The sequence below is a fragment of the Patiria miniata genome, unplaced genomic scaffold (genome assembly GCF_015706575.1).
Source record: "Patiria miniata isolate m_02_andy unplaced genomic scaffold, ASM1570657v1 HiC_scaffold_4, whole genome shotgun sequence".
Lineage (NCBI taxonomy): Eukaryota > Metazoa > Echinodermata > Asteroidea > Valvatida > Asterinidae > Patiria > Patiria miniata.
Genome location: NW_024037071.1, coordinates 2,252,518 through 2,277,561, shown reverse-complemented (window position 1 = coordinate 2,277,561; position 25,044 = coordinate 2,252,518). Strand labels below are relative to the sequence as shown.

The 25,044-nt window shown below is 39.4% G+C and overlaps 2 protein-coding genes across 4 annotated transcripts in view; both read right to left on the bottom strand.

Moving 5' to 3' along the window:
* LOC119739790 overlaps positions 1–7,510 on the bottom strand; it is a 126,845-nt gene extending 119,335 nt beyond the window's left edge. For all 3 annotated transcript variants that reach the window (XM_038214864.1, XM_038214866.1, XM_038214865.1), the window contains exon 1: positions 7,165–7,510. The gene's annotated coding sequence lies outside the window, so the exon portion shown is untranslated. The remainder of the gene's footprint in view (positions 1–7,164) is intronic.
* A 2,348-nt stretch (positions 7,511–9,858) lies between these two features.
* Positions 9,859–25,044, bottom strand: part of LOC119739737 (TBC1 domain family member 14-like) — a 33,065-nt gene continuing 17,879 nt past the window's right edge. Inside the window, 9 exon segments of the mRNA XM_038214776.1 lie at positions 9,859–14,167; positions 15,261–15,364; positions 16,249–16,358; positions 17,217–17,345; positions 18,315–18,386; positions 18,671–18,756; positions 19,866–20,053; positions 21,343–21,460; positions 23,415–23,497. Of these exon segments, the coding sequence (XP_038070704.1) occupies positions 13,980–14,167; positions 15,261–15,364; positions 16,249–16,358; positions 17,217–17,345; positions 18,315–18,386; positions 18,671–18,756; positions 19,866–20,053; positions 21,343–21,460; positions 23,415–23,497 (1,078 nt within the window). The 3' untranslated portion in view covers positions 9,859–13,979.

The following is a 25,044-nucleotide window of genomic DNA, read 5'->3' as shown; positions in this document are numbered from 1 at the left end:
TTTTTGCTTTATCGATAGCTTTTTGCTTCAATTGGTAGGAATATTAAGGAACAGTAAACAAAATAACTCAACTCCCCATCAGAACTAATTAGCGCCTTCAACGAGGTCCCATTCTTTACTTTATAAACATTTTGAATGCCGGCTGTGTGTGATTTCAATGTGTGTAATTTTGTATTTGCTGTATGTTGATCTGATACACCGTGCCCTCTGGAGACATGCACACAATAGGGAACAAACAATTGTATACGTCTCCACAGGGCAATTTCTATAGATGAATACGTCTCCACAAGGTTTTCACGAAATAGATATATGGATTTTACTCAAAAAAAAAGAATTTCCAAGGTATGTTGATTCGTCGCAAATGGTAGAGTTTTAGAAAAGGGATATTAAGTTCGAATTTCAGCCAAATTCAAGGAAGTTAATTCTGGTTAAAATAAGAGCATTTTGAAACTGTGCTTTCAAACTCTAAAACTTTAGTACACGAGAACAAAGAAATGTCTTCACAAGGATACAAAATTTCAGTATCGGTGTATTGTTCTGGTTACTTTGGTTTAGTGGGTGTTGTTAAAGATGCATTTTATTGAATTACCTTCCATTTTATTCATTATATAGTTTTTTCATGTAAATTTTAACATGTTGTTTTTATTAATTGTAGTCAACGGAATTGTATCTTGTAATTTGCCCCGGGCCACGATCTGAGACAAATAAAACCAAATGAAATGAAAATTCTAACGAACCCGTAGACTGATATACTAGCAACCTTCCTCACCCTCGCAAATTCCAACACCACGTGGTATTAAACTGTACACACAAACAACTTGACTCCACCAAACCCTTGTGTTTGAGTTTGACTGGATGGGGATCGTTAGGGTTAATTAATATACAGAAAATAGAGGGAGAGAAAAATTACGGTACAAAATGCCCATTTTGAACGAGATTAACTATTTGATGGAACGTCTGCTTGCACGTCTCTACAGGGTGAGTAAAAAAAAACGAAACCCAAATGTCGGGACCATTGTTTTGGTAAAGTTCTAAGTGTAGCTCTTTTAAAATCTTGGATTATAAATGCCCAATTCATAAGCTTTCTTTTAGTACAAGAATCATTCAAATCGCTCATGTACTTTTCAAGTTACGGACTTTTAAACACAACCACCGTTTTAAAGTTCTGTCCACGGATCACAAAACGGTAAGTGTTCTTTCAGCAAAACGAAAACAATCACATAAGGATGTGTGTGAATTGTTTTCGTTTTGCTGAAAGAACGCACACCTTTTGTGTGATCCGTGGACAGAACTTTAAAACGGTGGGTTTTTTTTAAATAAAATTCCATAACTTGAAAAGTACTTAAGTGATTTGAATGATTCTTATACTAAAAGAGAGCTTATGAATTGGGCTTTCATATCCTAGATTTTTAAAGTGCTACATTTACAACTTCATAAAACAATGGTCCCGACATTTGGGTTTCGTGGTTTTTTTTACTCACCCTATATAGGCGATTCTCCAGAGCGACATCTCACATCGAGGGAGTAATCTTTTTCCGCTGAAAGCCTCCCATCCCAAAACATGTTGACCAATAAATCTACATTTGCTCACACGGTTGTCAAACAGCGCGCGTCTAAGATCATCCTCAGGGAATAAAAGAAATCTGTTAAAAGGGTGACTTTTTTTGGTCGGTTCTCGCTGAAGATTTGTTCGACTGAGCGACGGAGTACAAAACCAATTTCCAGTGGGACATTTCCGAGTATAACGCCACCCAGATAAAAGAAATCGATATTCGACCAATCCGATGAAGTAAATCTCAGTGGTATCGCACTACCTGAGAATCGATACACCCAGCATGCCCACGATCGAAACAGTGGCATCTCGGAGCTCGTCTCGTTATTATTAACCGTTGGGCCGAGAGGCCAAGCTGGCTTTGAACAAAAAAGGACAAATGGTGCCAAGAAATGTAGATTGTATGGACCTGATATTTTACAACAGGAACGGGGCTCCTTATTAAAGGCACAAATGATCATTTGCTGTTCATGCATTTTAATAACACCGCTCAAAATCCAAAGAAGATGTTCAAAACCTAACCTGTTGAAGTTTAAGCTCAGTGGGTATTACACTTTTCGAGAATACAGTGAAGAACCATGCCCAACATTTGATCACGAAGCACGAGTTCGTCATTAGCACTCTTTATAATAATACAGTTAGAAAAAAAACAATCAATTGACTAATCATTGAAAATTAACTAGATTCTTGATTTCTTCTAATTGACAGCAAACCAGACGAAACAATTTCATAGGATATTTAGTACCAGTAACGATCTTTAATCCAAGTAAGCTTTTTGATGATAAAACGGTAGATTACTTTTGGTATAAATGCGAAAAGTCCTATAATATACTTTTAATACATTTTACCATAAAATTTTGCCTCGTGTGTCGACTAAATAGTCGGTTTTATAATATTTGTTGCTTTTGGGTATCTCTAGGCACAGATTGTTTCTCGTCATTTTAATTGGATATTACGGTAATTCTGGCTTAATTTCACGGAAATAGACAGATGATCATGTGATTTATTATTACGGGAAATGGCAGACATTCCCATAGGGTTTTGCAAAATTGTGTGCACAATGTTTTTTCAAATTTTAATTACCCCTAACCCCACTTTTCCCTTGTCCTATACCCTCACGAATGTTGGTATATTTATGTTTTGGACCACGAGCAATCAATCTAGCCTATTTGCGATAATAACTTTTGCCTCTAAATAGGAGTTGTGACATTAGAAGGACATTGATATGTCTCCTTAACCCTAAAGGGGCTGGGTTATTTTGACCATCTCTCAGCCGGGGCCATCGAGTGACGATTCGGTACATGCATAGAGCAACTCTTCATAAATATACCCAAGAAATTTCATGACTATAGGTCAAAGGGTTTTGGAATTATGGCTAATTAATTATTTATATGTACGAATGGTAATTCTGCCCTGTATACACGACGTATATGGGAAAATTCAGTTTTCACGGCGCGCCGGAAAAATTTTCGCTGCGCGACAACCCCTGGTCCGATTTTTATATTTTTGGTGTCAAAAGATGCGCAAGGCTCGAGGCTAAAAAGTCATAACAGCTCAGGTCGCGAAAATTTTTTTTAAGGCTATCGTGCAAAAAGTCGAGGGGGGGGGGCGGATTCCGCCCCCGGCCCCTTTAGGGTTAATGTCCGGTATCTCCATAAGGTATAATTATGACGGGAAAATGTCTCCTTAAGGGTACATTAACAGGAATTACTCAAAGCAAACATCCAATCACATCGATGTAATTAGAAAAAAAGGGGGGGGTTAAAATCGCTTGACATTATTTTATTTTAAAAAAATACGAATTTTAAATTACTTTCCGAATTACTCAAAGCAAACATCCAATCGTATCGATGTAATTAAAATTTAAAAAAAGGGATTTAAAATTGCTTGACATTAAAATCGCTTGACATTATTTTATTTTTAAAAAAAATCGGAATTATAAATAACTTTCCTAATTTCGAAGTAAAACGGAAAAAAGATGATTTCTAGCTGTTCATAAAAATAGAATGGCTTGAAAACAATACAAAATAGAACGAAAACGAACCTGATCCTGCGATTGCATCTTATCTTTCGGTTGGACGAAAAGATTCCTCCAACTTGGAGGCAGTAGCCTTAAGTTATTCGTGTGAAACATCGGTATCATATAGCAATCAATCGGGAAAGATTTCAGCTGCCTATACAGTGCCCCAAGCATGGAACTATATAGACAAGGGATCTATAGTCGACACCGGGGAAACCCAGTACGGGTTCTGGTGTCTATCTATTTTTCCTTACAATATTTCCCCTGCCAAAAAAAAAGAGAAGCGAAAATGCCTTGTGGAATAGAAGGGAAAGTACCCTCAAAAACTGGCGCTTTGTCTGCTAAGGATAGGATGGAGACATGTTTGTCGCCGTATATACACGACCGCAGGGAAAGCGTGTCCATTTTATAGATAACCAGCTTAACACGGTCTTTCAACTTGACTCCTCCAAGATAACGTGACGTCATTCTTTCTTTGCAAGTCGATCCGTTTGGGTTTTTTTCTGGTGAAAAATACGGAACTCTGTTTAATAATTTTCAGTTTAAAGCTGTGCCAATTCATTTGTCATTATTAAATCTTTATTTGATCTTTATTTAATAGATTTGTCATTATTATATCTTTGTTCAACTTTTCAACAAATATCAAAGATGCATGGGAACATTTGCTTTTTGCGCAGTTATATTTCTCGTTTGAAGCAACAAAATTGCTCAAAATCTTAAGAAGGAGTATAACAACTAATTTGTTGAAGTTTCAGCTCAGTGGATACCATACATTTTGAGAAAACTGAGAAAATGTGTGCATAGATTTGGGGTGTCGTTACTGGTTTCCGTTGCTAACGCACTTTAAAATGTATGCATGCGAGCACATTTTCTAAAACCACCTTCAACGATTGTTTTTCTTCCGAATGACAACATTTCAAGCGGACTAATTTCACAGGGTATTTGGTACCAGTCCTATCTTCACTTTAAGAAAGGATTTTCTCCTCAAATCGGCAGGTACGTTTTCGGGTAATAGACCTTTATCATGCTGCCACCATTTCAGTCATGTTCCCTGTATCCAATAACAGTGTTGAATGATAATGTTTTTGTGCAAAAAGGAACCAGACTATTTTCCCTTGCAGCCGGAATGATAATGTTCTTTTGTGCAACAAGGAACCAGACTATTTTTCTTTCAAGCCTCGCTTTGGTTACATTGATTTGAATGAGAAAAAATCAAATGGCTGCAACATGATAATGGTCTATTGCAAATGTTCTCACGTGCCTTTAAAAGAAAAACCACCCTCTCCTTTACTATTCGGTATTCCTACCACATACCAACGGAGATTTTTGGAGATAACCCGACTTTTGGGAGTTCAACTGGAATTCTTTCAACTGGAATTCAAAAAAATATATCAAAACAGAAAGATAAACGTAGACAACGCTGCGAAGCGCAAACCCGCAGCAGAAAATATGTCGTTCACATGACCCAATCCCTACAACAAACACGCTCAACCTAAATTATCCTCGTTGCAGAAATAAGGATTATTTGAAAATGCACTGGTATTAATTTTGAATGAGGCCTCTTTCTTCATGCTAAATCACAGTGTCGTCTTGTTTCACAACGTTATTTACGTCGAAAAGTTGAGCTTGGTTTGAAAAAAACAAAAACATTCTGAACAATTCAATGGACCGGCGTGGATGGTCATGCGGTTGGAATTCTTGGTGCATATTAGCTGCTATTGTTCTCTGAGCAACGCGACATTCAAACACACATTGTGTAATTTTTTGGGGGGTTTATTTTACCCAACGTTGGGTAAAATGTACCAAACATTGGTCAAATTGGACAAATGTACACAATGTTGGTTAAAATTTTAACCAACTTTAACCAACCCATTTTAAACAGTGTTTTGAGAGTGTATATATAGGCCTACTTAAACATGCGCGCAAAACAAAAGGTCTTAAAACAGAATGATCATTCAAAAAAAATACCAATTTGGGTCATTCAGTAGATTTAGGGCCCACTTTTTTCCTGTCATTGTTACATCTGACATCTATGATTGAGTAAGTCTGGTGCACTCCTTAATACAGCCATCCTCCAAGAGTGATGATGAAAAGCAAACTATACCCAATAAATAACCAATTGTTTGAAGTCGTTCTAAAAAAAAATACTTGAATGGCAAATTACAAAGTACCAAGGTAATAGGGACAGGAGAAACGTCACATTGTGGACCCTATATTTAATAGAACGACCCACTTTTGTATACTTCGCCACTGTCTGTACCGTAAATAATTCTTAAACGATTTGCGTTGCATGGCGAAAAAAAATATTCTCGTGCGCGACATACCGCGGGGTTAATTATTGCAATTATTCCGATAAGAGCGAGCGGCTCCTCAGTATAAGCCAGCGCTTGAATTAAATGCGCGCCAAGAATTCGATGATTGTCCTTAATAAATCGTCAATGCAAATAGTTAGAGCCATATGGTGAATGTCTTTATGAGCCCTATGGCAGGTACGGGATGGCTCATAGTTTAATGTCCTACCTGCGCCACTGGATATGCCGGTATACGGTGCCGGCGCCGGCGTCGATCTTATTTGCACAACATTGCCCGGGGTCTCACAATTATTGTGATCGCAATGTTCACTTGACTACAATATCAAATTTTAAAGAATTTCTGTTTGTTTTTTGGTCTTTAGAAAACAATAAGGAGGTTTTTTGTTCTTAGGTAAGAACTTAAAAAGTAATATGCCAATAAGTTGTATCAGTTGGCAACAATGCCTTTTGAATAATCTGATCAATTGAGATGTCAGTTGTATTTCTTCATGTCTTAGCCAAAAAACAAAACAAGCTCGACCTCTTACAATACTCGGGGTTAGTCCAAGAAAAGGTCCCCTTTTTTCCCATACGTAATACCATGTTTTAATTAACTACATAATCATCGCAAAGACCAATAACATGAAACAATCTTGTAGGTATTCTCCTCGCAGATGTCAATTAAACATTGGCATGAAAACACCAAATCCATGAATATCTTAGTGACTTAAATTTTGGTTACGTAATGTAACATAACGTGCGCGACTGAATTCTAATTGGACTTGCCATATTTAGCGAAAGATTGATTGAACAAAAACTGAGAAGCTCTCCAAGCCAGATATGTTGTTGGTCACTTTGGCTCGTTAATGTGTAGCCCTAACTCCGAATACTATACGTAAACTCTTGATCATTTGCCCTAAAACAGGAAAGCCTTATTTATTTTTGGTGGTGCATAAATTTCAGTCATTTTGCATATCTATGATGGCACGCCCCTGGCGTACTTTTGGGTTTGAGTTCCTTAATGCGGCCAGCAATCGATGCGTTGTCATAAAATGTAAATTCCTTATACGGACCCTCGATACAATTGATTTTGAATAAATAAAAAAAAGCTCACCGAAAGACCTTTGGCGTTTCCACCAATTCAAGCGTAACACTTGGCAAACGGGATGCAAATCTCAGGAATTTAGAAAAAAAACCGCATGAATGCCCGAGACCTTTTAACACCCCAACCAACAAAAAAAGGTATTATAGATACCAAGCGGGAGTGGAGAAAGTAATGAGGTTCTCTGAGGAAAACTTACACATTTCGATGGTTAATCCATGTCGCGAGGTACGGGAATTCCTCAGCTATGGCCGAACGGAAGCCGGTCTAAATCGATAATATCCTTGAGCCAGATACTCTATATGTCACGGATTACTTTCCCTCGTAAGGCCAAATCCAGATGGTGGAGGAAGGCTTCGACCAGCACTCACACATAGGCGCACGCAGGTTTATACACACGTGAGGAACATCCAGCGTGCATCTATGTCAATCCACAGCGTTTTAACCCTCGATTGGCGGTGAATCCGTGTCCGTTCGCGGTCCACAGTGCAATGGCACGGCGGCGATTGCGCTCGTTCCGTTCGTACATCCCAACTCATCGAATCCACGTCTTCAGCTCGGAGATCCCGCCGTTCGACTGAGGAGGGCGCTAATTAAACACAGGGGTGCCACTGGTTAACAATCTGGCTGTAGCTCTTTGTCCATTGCCCGCTGTACACACAATTTGAAGCTACGCGCTGGTTCCGATTCTCAATTCGAATATGGTAATACGGGAACAAGTAGAACCACTCCCATCGTACATTTATAGTAAACTTACAAATAAATTAAAATATATTCAACAATTATTTTCTCTACAGAATTTAATATTAAATTTTTTTTGTCAAAAGCCAGTTTTTACTATTTTAAAAATGTAATACATTTAATAAAAAAGGTAAAGATTACGCTCTAATTAGAATAGATTTGTTTACAATTCCATTGTTATAGGAGTGGTAATATGGCGGACGGTGACGTCATTTCTAACAGACGATCGATGTTCTATCCATATTTTTTTCTTCGGAGATCGGTGGTCTGTACAAGTACTAGTACACCACCTAACATTATTTCTGCTCATAATACCTAACGGCGCTGTACAAAAATGCTGACAACATTCGCAAACTTCAATAGGAATCGCGTTGCTCGTCCCCAATGCCGTATGATTATCGCAAAAACACCCCTCCAATATACATTGCCATTAAAGGCATAATAGGATCATTGCTGTTCATGCGTTTTGTTCGTTTCAAAGAATAAAGCCACGCAAAATCCACAAAAGAGTTGAAATCCTAACCGGTCCTGGTGAAGTTTCAGCTCGGTGGATATCACACTTTTTGAGAAAAAAAAAGTGAATAAACCATGAACAACCTTTTGATCACGAAACACAATTTCGTCATTTTAACTCTTTTGCTCCAAAAAAAAAGGTCTATTGACTGATCGTTGGAAATCACATACATTTCTTGATTTCTTCTAAATGACAGCAAGCCAGACAGAATAATTTCACGGGGTGTTTAGTACCAGTTAGACCTTAATAATCCAAGTCAGCTTTCTGATATCGGCAGGCTTTTGGGGTGAAAGCGGATGATCCTATCATTGCCTTTAAGAGCGACCTCCGAGTGTCGACCCCAAATGAATAAGTTTCAAATCCTTGTTCTGTTTGTAGCAAAAAGTGCGCGCACACACACACAACGACATTTCCGCTCAAGAATGACAGACTGCCCGTAGCTCTCATCATGAGTGCTCACGTACGATACGTCAATGGGGAGGGGGCAGCAACCGGATGCGTGCATGGCGAATCCCATCCGATGTTACCGTCATCAGTCGAGGGCATACGGAGCCCCATCACTACAAAGCCTCCTCCAGCGCTGAGCTTCCCCTAAACTACTTGTTGGTACTTGAATCCATCATGGCCGTCCCCGAGTTGATGGAGAGGGCAAGACGAAGGTTTAGTACCGATCTTTGCCTCGAAAGAGCGGTTGAAGAGACATTAGATGGGGGCGATCAATCCGAGACGAGGGTTGCGTGCGCTTGGAACACACTTGATTTAAAGCGTGACTTCGCTAGCTTGCTATGCCGGGAAAGGTTTTCCGATTTCTCATGTCCGATTTAAGCAGCACAACAAATCGGTTGTAAGAGCAACGTGATGTAAACCTTGTTCAAAGCACATTCATCTGTTTTTGTCGTTAAAAAATGTTACAAATTTAATTCCATTTCCAAGTGTCGCACCAATTATTGTTGTACCCCCAAACAAGTGACTTTTAAAACCACCGTGACTATACAGGGAAATTTTAGAAGCTCTCCGACATTTGAAGGTCGACAAGTATTCAGATCCATTAAGCTATCGAAATCAAGAGCCCGTCTCATACGGTGGGCCGGGGACATGACCGGTGGGCATCCGGCTCGCATTGTTGAGATGAATGTGGGGTCGGTGCAGCCTAAGCTCCGCCCACGCTTTGACATTTATTGACGTAAGATCCCACACAACACGCTAGGAACAAAGCAGAAGCTTGCTCCTAATAATCGGTTTGAAATAATCGAAATATTCATCAGCAGCAACTTCCAAGGTCTACTTTGCCTAAAAAAACCCGAAAATTTCAAACATTTTAGCATGTACTTTCACAGGTCAGTTATGGAAAGAAATCGGCAACAAAACTTTTGCGTAGGAAATAAAAAGTCGATCCACACTCATTCAAAGAATAAAGAAAAATTGTATTTCCTTTCCAAAATTCTTGGTCAAAATATTCTCATTTCGACCACTCGTCACATCTGCAAAAGAAAACTGGAAAGCGTTTGTTTCGTGAGAGATATCGAGCAAACAGCGAGCTGATATTTTGCGCCAGAAACTTTTGGAAAAACAATCACATGAAAAAATCCTGATATTACAACCCTGTGACGCAAATTAAACAATCATTCACACAATCTGTATGTTATGCAATGGCACCATTTATATTTATTCCATCTGTATATTGTCTGTACATTATAATTTGTGCCTTTCATTGTTTGTATATTTATAAATGAGCGACATACAAAAATTACTGTTTGTACATAATGCACTGATTACACTACATGGACAAAAGGGCCCCACTGACTGTGCGACTTCAAATTCACATCGTTTTGCTTTTTTTTTTTTACAATTTTAACTAACAATTTATTATCCAAATATAAAAACAAAATATACGAACGACAAGAAACCATAGATTCTGCCTCTGGCCAAAGAAATAATACAATGTCATTCAGCCACGGGAATAAAGAAGCAATTTCGTGAAGACCAATTCTCGGTAAGACGTGCTAGAATTCAGTTTTAGCTTTTAGGATGGAACGAGTTCGAGCAAGGACTATTGGTTACTTGTGGTGGTGTTGTGATGCACCTCGCGACTGCGCGCTAATGTTTACAGTCGCCCGGTCCCTAGATCTGCAAGTCGATTACTGTCAAACGTCACCATAGAGCAAGTTCAGGCGAGGTCTAACCACATTTAACCATAGTTCGCTGGTAACCAGCGAAGCAGCTGACCTCGATCAGCCGGATCAAAAAAGGTCATCTGGAAAGTCCAGCCATCGTCGACTAGCGTGCGTTCGATGAAGGTAATCACAGCCAACATTAAACAATGTTTCATCGAACTTTAAAACTCCCGGTGAGGGTACAAAAAAGCGGAGTAACACAGCCTGCGTTTGAGAGTTATCCCCGACCAAAACTTTTACGCACACAACTGAAAGTACCAGAATCGATTTGAACTGACAGCTTGTAACCAGATTCTCAACATTTTGACCAGTTTTCTGTGGTCGTAAGACGACTTGCGTGACAATTGCAAACTAGCCGAAAAGTCGAGAGGACCTACTGTCGTTCACTATCCGCTCCGTTCACAAGTACCCCCTCACCGGCAAAGAAAGTACAGTTGGGGGTGACTGACCGACGCCATCTTGCCTGACTGAAATTTTGCCGCTAGGCGCGGCCGTACCACTGCGTGTACATAGTACAAATTCCCTGGTGTACGTACGTGCGTCACACACAAGGAACGGTGCGCGTCAACTAAATGTCCCGCCCAAATTCTGAATGACACCGAATCCAGGCAAAGTCTGCAAATACTAAAACAAAAGTTAAGTAGGCCTAATTGATAAAATATCAGTGTGTAGTGATTAACGTTCGATTTACAGTGCGGTTGAGACTTGGAAACTGCAAGATGTCTTCATTTTTTCCTCAACAAAATTTGAACCATCTATACGGCTTGACCATTTAAAACAATTATCCTTTGTCCGTAGATTCACATTTTCGAGTCAATCATAAAATCATTCCCGCAAATACATATTTTGGAAATCAGTTGATATCACCCACGACGGGGATAGAATCCTGATATTATTTTAAGCCTGAGCTGTTAATTGTCATAAACAATGTCTTCGATTGTTATGCTCATTTTCGATGACACATTTTGAGTGATTGGTTACGGTATACAAAATACAAATCGCTCGCTAATCTCAATTTATAATATACAGTACAGTTACGCCAATAAACTTTTAAAATTTCTTCTCCCCGAACCGAAAATATGGGATGAGGATGACAAAATGTTTTGTACTAATTAGAACACCTCGATTGTCATCTGTTTTTCTCTTTTATCTCGCAAGAAGATAAAATAGATTTTCGCTTGGTCACATGCGTTACACAGTTTGGCTATAATACCGGTAGGCCTTTGCGTATCATTCCGTACAAGTCAGGATTTGACAATTTCACTTCGGGATGAACACATCAGATAAAAGTATACACAACTCTATGGGGTTAATGATGACCCATGGGCGTTCCGTGCGGAAATCAAAAAGAAAATGTGAATATTTTCTTCAATTTTCACGTATTCAAAAGGAGGTATTTTTTTTTCAATTTCGCATAATGGTGAAGTGTTATCCCGAAAAGAAAAGCCTCCAATCTCGTGAAGTTGGAATATACAAAATTGAATAAATCACAATTTGGAATAGGGTAGGAATCTTTTTGATGCACATATAAATGACAAAGTAAACATTGCTGAGAGGATTGTAAGGTGAAAATGGAATTAGTTACTTTTAGGACTCCTCTATATTTTCGCCGAAGGATATTTTTTCCTTGGGAAGTTGATGTTGTTCATAGGTCAGTTGTCAACCGAGTGGTTCTCGAACTTAACTTCCCTTTAAAAAAAATCCTTCAGTGATCAACAATTAAATCTGGCCTTCGCCAGCTGTTTAGGCAAGTTCAAAACACATTTAATGCATTTTCATTCTGGGGTCCTAAAAGTAACTAATGCCGTGAAAACAACACTATAATCATTAATGTTAATGAAGTGGTTGTTACTACAAAACTTAGGTACTTTAAGATAATACATTGAAAAGATCGATACATATAGCATATGATACAAGAAACCAAGGGCCGTCATAAAAAAAAGAGCATATTATGATGTAAACTAGCCCTGTGCTGTTGCGTTTGAAATGAGCCTTTTTCAGAATGGTACATCACACCGCATTCGTCATACAGGCTAATCCTGAATATCACATAAAAAATATACCACATAATCAGAATATATACACAACGTGCACAAATTGCCATACTATGTTTTGTTCCTTTAAAAGAATGTGCCTTTTCGTACTCGCGCTACTTTTATCGGTATCACAATTTTTGTTTTTCATTTCTTTTACACTATGTACAAGTTGATACGATATATAAATTATTATTTTTTATAATATAATGCATACCTTTGTGTTGTAGTGGTTTATATAAAATTTTACATGAAACTTTTTTGTTGTTATGAATCAGGAAACAAAAAAGAAAAGGAATATAAAGGGTTTCTATGGATACTAACCATAAATGGATTATAAAAATTACTGTCATCCTGCGCTATGGGGCGAGAATGAAAACAAGCATTAATTTTATTAGCTGCTTTTCTAGAATAATATGTAGAATAGAAATTCATTCATCTCCATTGATATACCTCTATATTATTTTGGTCTGTACTTAGTCACTCAAAGAGCAATTACCATAATTTACGGAATCTATTGTCTCATATTTTATTACATTGTATATACAACAAAATTTCATTTCTTGCTTAAAAAAGGGTTAATTGTGTGCCGTTTACAACATGTGTCGACACTCATTCCCATAAAGGACTAATTTTAAATATACCAAAAAGGAATGATTTGTTTTTTCAATGTTTGACAAGTTTTGCAAAAAAAACAAAAACGCAAAACATTTTCTTGCATTGGCCAAGCATCGTACTCAGACTTTAATTATGAGGAACGTTTTTGGCATCATTACAATTAAAAAAAATTGAAGCCTCTTCTAAATACTGTATATGAAGCCTGTGACAAGATAACTGATTTAAAGATAATTCCTCTGAGTTTAATAACATCATCACAGGTCATCCAGTCTCAAATGACAGTGGCGGATCCAGCATTTACGGAAGGGGGGGGCTGAAAATGGAGGCAAAACCCAAACATATAAGTGGGGTATATATGTGCTCATGTGGGAGAATATTTCTGCTCCACTTGTGATTTTAGTTTTGTCATTAAAACCAGATCTATAATTGTGGAAATTGGAAGATCTGCTCTGAATTGTCAAAAATATGTCAAGAGGTGTACTAAAATAGTTGCGGATGGGCCCACACCCATTGGCCGACCACGGCAAAGAGGCAGAGCTCTGTGTCAGCTGACATGCGACTGCTTGGAGTCAATGTGAGGGACGCAACGGACAGGGCCAAGTGGAGAGGAGCCACAGGGAGAAAGCAGGTCAACCCAGAACAGACTGGACAACGGCCTTAAAACCAACGATGATGATGATGTCCATCCATATGTGGTGTCCTTGGGCAAGCCACTTTACCCCAACTTGCCACTCTCCACCCAGGAGTACAACTGGGTACTGCCATTAGCTGGGGAGTAACATGTGACTGGTATCCTATCCAGGGGAAGAGATATATTCTCTTCCTTCATACCAAGGAACAAGAAAACAATTCTGGCCTGATAGGCTATATTGGCTTGTGACAGACTTTACTCCATTAGCGTGTCGGCCGCTGGAACGAATGCATACCCCTTGTTTTAACTGTGGCTGTTGTTGGCCAGGTGGACGGCCAGGACCTGGCTGAACTTCTTCTGGTGCATGTCGACGACCTCGATGCTCTTGAAGAGTTGATCACACTGGATGTCCTCCGGCAGCTTGGTCAGGAACTGGGCCAGCTGGATGAACTCCAAGGAGATGAGGATGTCCTCGTAGAGATGCAGGATGCCTGGAGGAGGTGGGAGGAGGGAATTTGGGGAGAAACGAAGAACAGGATGAAGTGTGAAATTTTCCAGAATGATGGTTAGCTTTGTTTAATTCAATTAATGTTTGCAACTTTTATATGAGCAATTTAAAGACGTGTACCTCATGTTCCTCAAAAAAATTTCAGTTTGTATGTTTTGTTTTACGGGGAAAACATTACTTTTCTCAATACTGGGCATCTGTATATCCCTGAAAAAGGGCTTTAATTTTGCGCACAAATGAACCCACCCTGCGAGAACCGAATTATTGTCTGGCAGCTAATAATTTGAATTTTGTGAAGAAATAATTCAAAAACTAAACGTGGGTGGATTTTTTCGTTCGATGCCTTATTCAAAAGAGAACAACTTTTTTATTGCTAGCAAATATAGCACGGAGAATATATCTTTAAGCTACAGATAAGCTGACGATTAAAGCAGAGATCCTGCTTTATCTAGAGTACTTCACGGGAAGGGCCCAAACTGGAAAATCCACCAGGGGCATCGAACCCCATGAAAAGTAAAAATCCTGGCGGAATTTGGAGGATTCTGAATGATCCTCCAGTGCTCTTCAGCAAATTAATTATATTTTCTCTTCACACATTTTCCACTTGTATGTTTCATTTTAATCACCCCCCCCCCCCTTTTTGGGGGTCTGCAACCCTTTGAGAAAGGAATTTGTATTTGGCTGATTTTGCACCTCTGAATACACAAAACAGATTCACCTGATTTCTTTTCAGGCTTCAAGTAATTTGAAATTTATTAAGTAATTATTCCATATTTAGAAGTTGGCAGATTTATTTTTGGCAGTCTCATTAACAAGTGAATAACATTCTTTTTGCCAGCAAAAGAGCAATTAAACATATTCCCTAGGGTATTTTGGCTAGAAACCCTCAAAATGACAAGCCTGCTCAGATAGCAAGATCCATCAGGTCAAAAGTCTCAAGGCCAAACTGCCTCAGAGTCTGTAGTCCGCAGCAGGATACAACTGTGGCATTGTTCACTGCTCTCATTGGCTCAGAGCAGCAAATTGAAAAGGATGTGTAACACTTGAAACTGGGAGCAATTTGAGAACCGTCTTACCTAGCGCTGTGCGGAAGATGAACTCCTCGCCATCTCTGAAGAAGATGTCTAGAAAGCGACAGGCGACATCCAAGGGTAGAGACTTGGTGTACAGAGTGTACATCCTGCGAGACGTAGGAGAGCAGACAAAAAGGAAAATATAAGAGATATTGGAACCACAACTTAAACATAATTTACTCAACATACGATGTCAAAAATTGTCAATATTGGTTTGGTTACAGTTTCAGAAACGCTGTATCCTCAGTGTTGTCTGAGAATTCTTGAGAACAAAATCACAGACTTTCTCAGGTGGGCCCCTAGACTTAGATCATCTGCATTTATCCCAAAAGCAACTCTGAGAAGCACCACATGTATTTCTACCTCAGGTCTGTTTCAGAACCAGGTTTGCTTTTTTCCTGTACACTTCATAATGCAAAGCCTCAACTTGCTTAGCCTTGGTCAAGGTATTCGACGATAGTGTCCGATAATCGATGGTTGGCCACTAACATATGCAGTAGCCGCGCACTTTACACTCCCACGTACTGTACGAAGCGAGAACAGCGACCTTAACTGGCTAGGCTACAATATATGCAAATCAGTTGGTGCTGGTCGAACGCCTTGGAACAAAGGTCATGATGGCCTATCTTTTTCGGGCAATTTTTTATTTTATCACTGGGTTTATATCAAGTTATATTAGTCTGCAGACTCCAAACTTGTTGGAGAGTGTAACCATAATATCCAGCTCTCTATCCATGTAAAATATGAGCCTCAACGACCAAGTACTGAATGATAATCTCATCTTTATTGGCATAAGGGATCATCGCTGAAAATCCAGCGACAAAATAAAGAAATACATAAGCCAAGGCGTACGGTTATTCCAAGCGACTGCATACAGAGCGACTACTGTTTATTTTAGCTGCAGACCATCGATCATCGGACACTGTCATCGAACGCCTTGACCAAGGCTACAACTTGCATTGACTGGACGTTGTGATTTGAGTAAACTCACCAGTCAATGATGTACAGGTCTGGAGTAAGGCACTGGCTCTTGAAGTGGTTGTACAGATCAGGAAGGTTATCCTCAAAATATTCCTCGTAGGTATCAAAATAAGACTGCATCTGAAAATCAGGTTAAACAAAAATCAATACCTGTCAAAAGTCTGCTAGGCTTCGTCTAGTGAGAATATAGATATTCTCAACACTTGGAATGTTGTTGCTTCTTTGATAATGCTCCATTTCTGAACATGGAACACTCTGGGTAGGAAGAAGCAGTGTTTTGAGTGGGTTTAAGTTGGAATAGGCTGTTTTCATAAACTCAAGACTGGCAGCGGTTACCATAGTCTATGGAATACCCACTTGCATACAAGCGTTCAGGTCTGTCGATTAATTACGCAAAACAAGACTTCGTCTTGACATTGAGATTCAGTAGGCGCCTTCTATCGGGTCAACTTTTTATCTAAGATTAGGTAGTGCGACTGCACTGGCCTCTAAGGCCTATTTCACGACGCAGCAAAGCAGAAAATGTTAGAAAAAGATCAGAAATTGGCCCTTAACCCTAACCCTCCTCAATCCTCAAAAATTTTCCTGCCGGTTTTGAATGATTTTAGAGGATTGAGGATAAATGGCAAAGATGTATCGCTTTTTTTTTTGGAGGATGCATTATGTCAAGCCAGTAGGCCATATCCTGCATTGGTTATGTTCAGCCATGCATAAATCAGCCCTGTGTTTTTCTCATATTTCATCCGCACTGCTTCTAAACGCCATTCCCACTGCCTCAAACCATAGCACTTATTGGCAGAGGAGTTTGGAGGACTGAGGCAGTGGTCACCCTCCACAGACTAAATTCAAGAAATAACGGATGATTTTGGAGGATTGAGACTGAATCCAATTTTTCTTGGTGGCAATTGAAGGATTTTGCAGGATTGAGGTTGCATCCTAGCCAGAGGGTCTAGGGGGTTAGGGTTAATGTTGACATACCACGGGCTGGTCAAGCCGGAAGAAGGCAAGTTGGCATGACTTGTTGAGAACGTTGGCAAAACAACAAAACGCATCAGCCGGTTCCAGATACAGGAGAAATACTGCGGCGATGAACGACATCCCTTGAACCTGGTAGAGAGGAAACAGATCTTGAGATTAATAGTATGTCTTGTTTATTTGCCATTTATGGCACCAAAGGTGGAATAAGTTACATTCTAGTTTGATGATACTTCATGTATCAACAAAAAATGGTGTGTGTCACAAAAGATTGCAATAAGGCAGTTAAAGGGAATATAATATAATAATAATAATACCGGAGTCTTATATAGCGCACGTATCTACCAACAATTAGGTACTCAAGGCGCTGGTAATTATGTCTATTATTAAAAACAGGTAGAAGTCTATGAGAAATACGAGACCCATTATGTAGCACCTTATAAGGGTTTACAAGGTGCTGCAGCGCATTAAGCAGCCACTGCCAAAAACACTGGACCAAACCCCTTCTCTTAGCGATAAGTGTTACTGGGTTCTTTAACGTGCATTACACAACACACGGGACCTACAGCTTCACGTCCTATCCGGAGGACGAAGCAATAATGGTAAAGTGCCTTGCTTAAGAGCACAAGCACCATGTTCCCACTGTCAGGATTCAAACCCATGTACCACGGCACACGAGTCGAACGCCGTAACAATTGGACCACAGCAACCCACCCCAAATAATTATGTGCCTGGCCAGTTTTAAACAAGCACATATCCATTCATAAATACCTTTCATCAAAAAGTCAAAACAAGTCAAAATTCAAAAATTTCCAACAACTTTGTTCAACAATTTTAGCTCATGTTTTGTGAAACACCCCTCTAGCCATGTCTATGGTATGTGCCTTGCGCCCAAGGTGCTACAAATCCCCTCATATTTAAATTGGCCCACTGCGCGTCTTGCGCCATGTGGCGCAGAACGCAGCAGTGCTTTAATGGAGGTCAAAACCACCTTTGTGACGGGCTCTCAACCAATAGGAATTGATAAACTGTCTTAGGTATTTATGATGCTGCTGTTAGAGAGGACAAAGATGATGGAATACAAAACATCTTTCTACTTACATAACCAATATCTGGCCTGTAGCATGCATATGCACCTAACACACTATGAAGACGGTCGAAGTAGGGACCACCCTGCAGTAGAAGAAATACAAACCTAGTTAAAGGGCAAACTTTTATTGTTCTGTAATAAAAAAAGGAGGTGTGGCATGTCAAATTTAAATGTATTCGGGTTACATGTACAAAACTTAGTGTTCGCAATAGGATAATTTGCATTTATCCCAAAAGTAACCTACCAAATTATTATCAAAACGTTACTTGGATTAACTTATTTCTTCTGGCTTGCCGTCACTTAGAAGAAATCAAGGAATGTAAGTGATTTTGATCGATCAGTTGATGGACAAAGAGTGGTATCTTACCTTTTGATATATACACAGATGCGGGAACGTCCGGGAAACATCCAGTCGTATCACGTCCACGCTGTCTTCTCTGCTGGCCTCATGAACTGGTGGGGAAAAAGAAAAACCAAATATGACTAACAACAGCACTAATAACAAAATGTCCAAGTCACTTGGCATATATGATTAAACGGAAAACCTTACTCCAAATATGTGACAAAGCGTTGGTATTGCTTAATTCTGAATATGAGAACGGATATATATATTGAAGATCTGTTACAATAAACAACAAGCACATTCAAGCACCAATGTAGAGTTCTGAAAATATTCTACATAAACCACTTTTTATCCGGATTTGCCTCAGTGGTCTTCATATCCTCTACATCCCATACAAGTATCCATTTTACTCTTAAGTGTGCAGAACCAAATGCTGACAAAGTATCTTGCCCATGGACACAATAACTATTTAGGGCACTTAATCTGTAGAATTAGGCACCTGAATTTGCGTACAATACACAAGACCAATAGGAAATAGATTTCTATGTCTCTACAAATATTAACCCCAACTCTTTAGGCATTGTTTTTTTCTAGGATGCAGCCTCAATCCTGCAAAATCCTCCATTATTTCTTGAATGTGGTGCTTGGAGGGGTGACCACTGCCTCAATCCTGCAAAATCCTCCAGCAATCACTGTCAATATGTTGAGGCAGAGCCAGTGACATCCTGAAGCAGTACGGAGGATTTTAAGTATAATCTAGGCCTAAATTTATGCACGGCTGAGCATAAACAACACATGGTCCAGTCCACTGGACCTTGACACAGTGCATCCTCCAAAATCAGCCACACATTTTTGCCATATAGCCTCAATCTTGCAAAATGCTCCATTTTGCAAAGAGGATTTTTTGAGGATTTGGGAAGGTTAGGGTAAATGTATTTATTAAATTTCTTTTTACTTTTTCAGCCAATACAATTTCAATGTGACTACTATCCAAATGATATCAAGAATAACATAGTGTGCTGGTGATAAGATTGATCGTTTGTAAATGCACAATACCTCATGTTAATACACAAGATCAACTGGCCACAGATTTCCATTTTTCATGAATATTCATTCACCCGCTTTTTCTCCAACCAATAAACATCTAATAGGTCTGATATGCAAATACTGATCATGAGTAACAGTGATATGATTGGCAGTTGTTGTTTCAAGGCCCCACCTTCCTCAGAGTCCTCGGTGTCAGGCTCGTTGAAGACTTTGATGAGGTCCTTGGCTCGGGCCAGGAAGATTTCAAACAGCTCCGGGGTGATGTTGAGCTCGTTGCCGATGGCCAGCATCCAGACCCGGCCCCGGATGCTGGGCGGGATGCCCTGCCACCACATCTCCCTCGTCTTCTTGTTGGTTTTCCTGCCGAGAGAGGCAAGAGAGGTGATGAGAATTTGTCTCATGTCTTCATTAAAAAATGTTTTAACTCTTTTAGGGGTATTCACAACTTTTACAGAATCACTGCTGTGTTTGTGGCTCCGATTCATGACACATTTACATGTAGCAGGCTAAAATATGCACATGTCTCGTTAAAATTGAGGCACCTCCAAAATATACAGAAGGAAAACATAAATGTACATGTAGGCAAATGAACAAAAGAACTGCTGAAAATAGGATGTTAGATGTTCAGTTGCCTCCTGAAAAGGCATGGGTCAAAAGGTCAATTCACTCTGTGTGCGAACAAGATCGGGTGCTTTTTGACAACTTTCGAGAGCCCCATGGACGGGAAAACATCCCGTGCACGTGACGGTTCGCGCACGCAAAATGTTAAAGAGGATGTGGAATGCTCGAAGACATTTCCGTCATTTTTCGGGTATATGTAGCCTAAGGTGTGATGAAATAAAAATGACTATTGTTTCTGTCATGAAATGAGTACAAAAGGTACTTTTGAGAGCTGTTTTTAAGGTCCAGTTTCGACCCGAACATGCAACTGTGTAAATGTCGTCGTTGCGGGCAGCAAACAAAACACAGTAAATCGTGACGTAATAAACAGGACTCCCGATGCACAGTAGCATACACGAGTCCTAATCAATAGGCTTGAGACAAATATCTCATTAAAACATAAGTACATTTCAATGTTTTTAAAAAGATTGGCGTACACACATTCTATGAAATGCCTGCTTAAGTTCCTTTTTGTGTACACGAATGGGAACGCAAACTTAGTTGCCGTACACATTAAGCACATAAACTCCCTATTATGTGTGTGGTTGCACACTACAACAGGCACTGAGTATTTGTCTTAGCCCGGCAGTGTATTTTCTTTTGGACGATGTTGTAGGAATTATTGACAGTTGCACCAAGCCAATATTATTGTACACGGGACTTGATGAATCTTGAAATTTAATCCTTCAGACCTGTACTACATTGTGTTACATTGTATTTATTCGCCAATGAATCCATTAAAACCAGAGAGTTCTTGGGCTTTTAAGGGTGTTAGTACAGGCTGAACAGGCAGGGCGGTTTTGGGCAGTACAGGGAATATGGGTTGAAGTATATGGAATGTATTATTGGTTGCGTACAGAGCTAGAGTACGATGCAAGAAAAAAATACCACGAGAATTTAGAGAGTTGAAGATGCAAAAACAATGTATCTAATAAAAAAAAGTCATGACAACATTGGGAAGAATCTCTACCAAAGACTTCATTACTTACGAGTGATCCCAGTTCTTTAGGAGGTCAGTCTGCCAAACGTGGAGAAGCGTCTTGATCCCTTCTTCGTACTTGAGCTGCTTGGCTAACTTCTTCATCTGTTGCTTGTACACCTTGATTTCTGTAAGTTGCAAAATAATGTGATTGGGAGTTTCCAATGTTTAAACTCAATTTCATTTGCCAAAGTATCAAACGACTGGCCAATCTTGATGACATATAACCCTAACTCCCTAGGCCTGTTTGCTAGGATGTAGCCTCAATCCTGCAAAATCCTCCAATTGGCCTCATGGAAAAATAGCATATAGCCTCCATCCTGCAAATTTCTCCATTATTTCTTGAATATTGACCGTGGAGGGGTGACCACGGCCTGAATCCTGCAAAATCCTGCGGCAGTGACTGTCAATATGTTGAGGCTTGGCCAGTGACATCCTGGAGCAGTATGGCAGATTTCAAGCATAATCCAGGCCAATATTTATGCATGGCTGAGCTAAAACAACACAAAGTCCGGCCCAAGACCTTGACAAAGTGCATCCTACGAAATCAGTAACGCACTTTTGCCATGTAACCTCAATCTTCCAAATTCCTCCACTTTGGCAAAGAGGATTTTGAAGGATTCAGGGCGGTTAGGGTTGATAGCAGAAATGCGTAGCCATTCATTAACCCTAATCTACCGGTACCTCAATCCTCCAAAATCCTCCAGGCAGTTTTGGAGGATTTTGGAGGATTGAGGCTGAATGTTAAAAAGTGTCTTTTGATTTTGGAGGATGCATTGTGTCGAGTTTGTAGGCAGTACCTGGCATTGTTTATGTTCAGCCATGCATAATTGAGCCCTGCATTATGCTCGATATCATCCGCACTGCTTCTGAATGTCATCGGCACTGCCTGAACCCATTAATGGTGATTGTTGGAGGATTTTGAAGGATTGAGGCAAGGGTCAACCCTCCACTGAACAAATTCAAGAAATAACGGATGATTTTGGAGGATTGAGGCTGAATCCAATTTTTACATGGTGGCAATAGGCGGATTTTGCAGGACTGAAGATGGTTCCTAGCCGAAAGGGCCTAGGGGGTTAGGGTTAAAAAGAACAGTTTCGGAGTGGATTTGTTTAGAAGAGAATGTCTGAAAATGGTGGTGGTTGTAAGCTGTTGAGTGAAACGGCAAATCAAGACACACAATCTTTAATCAAAACTTTGTGCAACACAACTACATGAAGAGGGACTTTTTGATCATATCATTCCTTTCGCAATTCAACATTTCGCAATTCGTTATTTCCTCCAAGGGGATTTTTGTATATAGAGTTACGTAGTCATTCTATAAATTTGAGGTCCACTTTTGTTCCCGTCCCTGTTACAGGTTTTATCATTCTGATGCACGCCTTAATGCAGTCGTCCTTTACAGCTACAGTCCATCATTTGTAATTTGTGCATTTTGTTCGTTTGAAGCAACAAAAGAGTTCAAAATCTAATGAAGGATACTGAGCAACTAACCTGATGAAGTTTCAGCTAAGCTCCAGCTGTACATTCCGAGAAAAACAGCATTCTAAGATCTCAATTTCAAATCAAAAGTTACTGAATCATGTTTTGAATTGTTTTGAATTGCAGCTATACGCGACGTCGCGCACTGATCCAACGAATTACAACAACCGCGCGCGCGTGTGCGTCATTCCAATACTTGTGCGTGCTGCGTTGAATAAAAAAACGAACTACTAATTTAAATTTTCCTACGGTGCTTCTTAAGAGGCACCATTGGAAATGCCTTCTTTCGTTGATTACTTCAAAATGACACCTTCCCAGAAAGAATAATTTCACAGGGAGTTTAGTTCCCGTACTATCTTTCAACCAAGTTTGTTTTTCAACAATAATTACGCCAGTTACTTTTTGGATGGCTGCAAATGATGGACTATAGCTTTAATGAGTGATTATGAATAGTAAACTACCTACCCAACAAATTAAAATAATCATTTGAAGTCATTCTTAATGATACTTGAATGACAAATGACCAAGTACCAAGGTAACAGGGACAGGAAAAAGGTCGCACATTGGACCCTAAATTTACAGAACGAGGATTCATCATACCTTTCTGCTTGGCTCCTTTGACCATCTCTTCATATTGCTCTTTGTGCTTTTGTTCTTCGTCAGGATTCTTGGCCGGGAGGTGTCTGGAAAAGACATTATGAAAAAAAAAAATGAATTGAACATTTTATGAATGAAATCAAGCATGAAATGAAATGCAAAATCTCCCTGCTCCAGGCACAATATTGTAGTTGTTAACATGTTCATTCAAGAAGTGCACTTTTCCATAAAATTAACCAAAAAGGGATGTCAAATAGTTTTCATACATTTAAAGGGAATATACATCATTTGCTTTTGCTGTAATTTTCAGAAATGGATGGAATTGGGGGGTTGGAAGTATATAGCAAATATAGTTACACTGACTTTTTTGAGGTTTTGGGTTCGAAAATGCTATAAAAACCAAGAAAAACAATCATTTGCCTGTAGTCTGGTTCCCTGACTCCATATAAGAAGAAACAGAGCAGTTTACATACATTGGGGAATTGTAAGGTCAGGGAACCAGTCTAGCTGGCTTGTACCCGTTCATAGGTGTGTAATCGACTGCAAACAAGTGCGATGGTCAATTGGGGCCAGTATTTGAAAAAAAAGCCAGTTTTTTCCAACGCTGGTCGGCCGACCAGCGTTGGAAATTGATACAAAAATACCACTTTTCTTGAAAATGACAGTATACCAGGTGCCATGATTTTACAGGATGCTTTACACTGTCATTCACTAACAGTCCAGCAAGGTATTTCAAAATGATTTGGTAGTTTTATTTTTTGATGATTGCAAATGTTGTATTTTCCCTTTAAAAATTGTTCATCGCAGACATCACCTTTTACCAGAGCTGGTCACATATGGTTAACTTCACAATTATGGAATGAGCTGTGTTACATTTTGTGACAGTTCCCAGTCACGCATACATGTACAGCAATCAAATCCCACACTACGTGTACACCGGTCTGTATCACTTCATGCATAACATAATCCATGTATTGTACGTGTACCTGCACATACCAACTGTGTTATGAATAAAGTATGGGCGAGTGAGACAGCCATAAATATTATATTGAAGCACAACCAATTGCTGGTTGATTCAATTAAATTTATGTACTCCACATCTTCCTCTTGGTAATAACAAAAGCCGTGTTCGCACTGGACTAATGGTGAAAGCAGAATAGGTAATTTTTACCAGTGTCTGCACTTGGATTTTTTTAGAGAATATGGCTGAAGGAACCAATCTGGGCATAAATAAGTGTCTGAACTGGTATGGTAGGAATTAAACCTAAGAAACTAGACAAAGTGGTCCAAACATGTAGACTTTTTATTATCGGTAGGAAATTAACGGAGTACAGTGGAACGTCGCTATACCGAACATCGCTATACTGAACATTCGGCTATACCGAACATCATCATTGGCTCTCCATTTTTGTGTACAAAACATACAAACATATGTGATGCATTCAAGCTAAATGAGTCGTTTGTCGACCCTGGTTAATTTTTTTTATTCTACAGTTTTGAAAAGAGCACAATCTCAGCATTGTTGATGTGAAAACTGCATGCTGATACCAACTTTAGTTCAAAAATTATGGAAGTCTGAACACCAAGAGATGTGATGAAGTGATGTGATAAAGTGGCCCTTTTTGGGCCTGAA